This window comes from Macrobrachium nipponense, chromosome 3 (genome assembly GCF_015104395.2).
Source record: "Macrobrachium nipponense isolate FS-2020 chromosome 3, ASM1510439v2, whole genome shotgun sequence".
NCBI lineage: Eukaryota > Metazoa > Arthropoda > Malacostraca > Decapoda > Palaemonidae > Macrobrachium > Macrobrachium nipponense.
Genome location: NC_087202.1, coordinates 647,075 through 650,163, shown reverse-complemented (window position 1 = coordinate 650,163; position 3,089 = coordinate 647,075). Strand labels below are relative to the sequence as shown.

The following is a 3,089-nucleotide window of genomic DNA, read 5'->3' as shown; positions in this document are numbered from 1 at the left end:
ACCTTCAGGAGGGATGCGATGTATGAGCGACGGGTCGAGATTATCAGGAGGTCGTGGACAAGTCAACTGGTTGATCATCTCTTGTAGGTTTCCTTTGCTTGCAATGTTCCTGCCCAAGCAACCTCTACCTCCTATGTTACTCACAGATGGGCCAATGCCGTTACCCCGACCAGGCAAGACACCTCCGAGACCAGGCACTCCGCCACTAACACTCGCTGCAACGCTCTCCCCCGTTATGTTGTCGGAAACCAACATGGCAGCCGCTCCTTCGGCATAATCCATTTCTCCTATATCTTCTACGATGGGTATTCGGTTCCCTTCAATATTCCCGTCTGGTGGCAGGAGTTGCTGCTGTGCTGGCTGGAGAGGCGGTTGCATGTCGCCCTGGCTCTCCCTCCGCTGGATTTGGTGGAAATCGGTGGGATCTTTCGGCTCTTCATTCCCGGAGTCGCCGTCATCGGTTTTCTGAAGAATGCACAATGAAAGGAAAAACATTCAAAATCTATTATGGTTAGTGTACCATTAATAGAAACTGATCATTCTACTTAGGCTACATGGCTTAGACTATCAAAATCATTAAGCTTTGGTCAAAAGGAGAGGTTCAGGAAAGACATTACAGTAAAATGAATTCTAAGTTTAAATAAAATTTTCTTTATATGTAGTTTCAAACTGAAGTTTAAACTTATTTTACATTTGCCAAGAAGATGAACAGTTTTCAGCACATTATTTTGTCTAATGGAACACAAAAACAAAACCTGATAAAAAATAGTTGGTAATAAAAATCTTACAGTACCTCAGGATCCCCCATATGCTAGGTACTGCACGCTTAAAGTTTTGGTTAATAAGTATTATTTGTCAAATTTAGGAATTTTGTCTTGCCGTCCCAGAGACCTCTAGTAAATGGTGTAGATTGTAGTGTTAAAAGATAGTTCAAGTAAATGGTGTTATAGATTGTAGTGCTAGAAAATAGCTCAGGTAGCTAGCTATAATTGACACTTCATTACAGGTATAGTCCCTAGTTTATTGACAAGGTTCCATTCCTGATGGGTCGATGATAGCCGAAAATCGCACGATAATGGCACTGATAACCGAGGATTGGCAAGGAAAAGTGGGGATCAGCGCATATCGGCATCGAAAATTCAGTTATTGTCGTTGCCAGACAATGCCATAAAACCGGCTCGCTGGTAACTGGGACAGCTTGTACTGTAATCTATTAATCAGCAATACCAGCTAATCACTTACAAATTAATTATATTTTGTTATTCAACTTTAAAGACCATTTTCCAGCTGCACCATTAAAGTGAAAGTAATAAACCTATGGTAAACAGATGAAAAAAAAAAAAACAATACAGGCAGTCCTCGGGTTACGACAGGTTCGGCTTACGACATTCCGAGGTTTAAGGCGCTTTTCAATTACATTCATCATAAATTTATTTCTATGGTTACGTCGCCTAAATATTGCTCATCTGGCAGGAAAAAATATGATACTAAAAATGTAATAAGAATGCAGTTTACAAACTTTTCAATACACCCAAAGCATTAAAAGTAAGGTTTTCTTAGGATTTTTGACGATGTTCCGGCTTACGACAATTTTTGGCATACAACGCGTCTCAAGAACGGAACCCCCTTCGTAACCCGGGGACTGCCTGTACAATAAAATATGAAATGCTGAAAATGAGTTTAGTTACCTCCTGGTATGGACCGATATTAAGTCGCTGAGATGCATCGTTCGGATACAGAAGAGCATGGCATGTAGCACACACTGGCTCACCAAAGCAAGGTCCATAGTATCCGTTACAGAAGTAACATGCTTCATTCTGAAAAATACATTTAAACAACTGTGATTCACATATAATCCTCTTCGTATACATACACACACACACACTAACATTCTTAAACATCAGAGGATAATTGCACTATAGTATAACTTATGGACCATTGGTATCAATATTTGCACAAGTCTGAAAATAAAAAAAACCTTGCTTATACCAGAGTTACAGCCATATGCGTATCACACCTCCTGCAAATATCTGAAATTCACGAATACCTAAAACCTCTATAAAAACACTTAGCATTGTCTATTCTGATTGTTTGAACACACACAAAAAAAGGCTTATACAGTGGTCCTCCCCTATTTGTGGGGGATACGTACCAGAACCCTCCCCCCCGTGAATAGTTGGAACCCCTATAAAAATGCTTAAAACCTCCTATTTTGATAGTTAAAACTCGAGAAAAATCCACTAAAAAATTTTCATACCTGGTTTTTTAATAGTTGGGGTTTTTTTATCAGAAACAAAAAATGCATTTTATGAGGAAATTGATAAACAAAACCAGGAATTTGTGGATATTTCTCATAGAAAAATACCACGAATAGGCGAATTTTCTACGAATAATGCGGGGAAACATTCCAGAGAGAAATCTGCGAATGTGTGAGTCCGCAAATCCGGAGAACGCGAATACGGGGGGTCCACTGTACCTGAGTATTCTAATAATTTTATTTTAAAAAATGCATTTAGTCATGAATGATATTGATATCAAAATATGATATTGTTATTGTACAATAAAGTTTCATACATACTTACCTGGCAGATATATACTTAGCTATAGACTCCGTCGTCCCCGACAGAAATTCGAATTTCACGGCACACGCTACCAGTAGGTAAGGTGATCTACCGCCCTGTCGCTGGGTGGCAGGAATAGGAACCATTACCGTTCTAGAACCAGATTTTCTCTTCCACCTGTCTCCTGAGGGGAGGCTGGGTGGGGCCATTTAATCGTATATATATCTGCCAGGTAAGTATGTATGAAACTTTATTGTACAATAACAACATCATTTTCATACATTCAACTTCCCTGTCAGATATATACTTAGCTGATTGGCACCTTTGGCGGAGGGTAAGAGACAGCTAATTACTGATTACACAGGTAAACAACATATGTTGTAGGTAATATATCTATAAAAAAACCTTGTTCCTACCTGTTTTGGCGGAAGATTTCATAGCTACTGCTTAGAAGTCTGCTTCGCCACAAGAGCCTCAGCGAGATGTGACCTATGGCTAAGATCTCTTGTGGGGACTGTTGATGGGTCT

The 3,089-nt window shown here is 39.7% G+C and overlaps 1 protein-coding gene across 1 annotated transcript; it reads right to left on the bottom strand.

Annotated features, from left to right (window-relative positions):
• Positions 1-2: 2 nt before the first annotated feature.
• Positions 3-1,835, bottom strand: LOC135222148 (uncharacterized; the record flags this gene model as incomplete). Its single annotated transcript, XM_064260317.1, is given in 2 exon segments — positions 3-465; positions 1,689-1,835. A coding segment is annotated over 1 exon segment (376 nt), but the record flags the coding sequence as incomplete, so codon positions are not given.
• Positions 1,836-3,089: the final 1,254 nt, after the last annotated feature.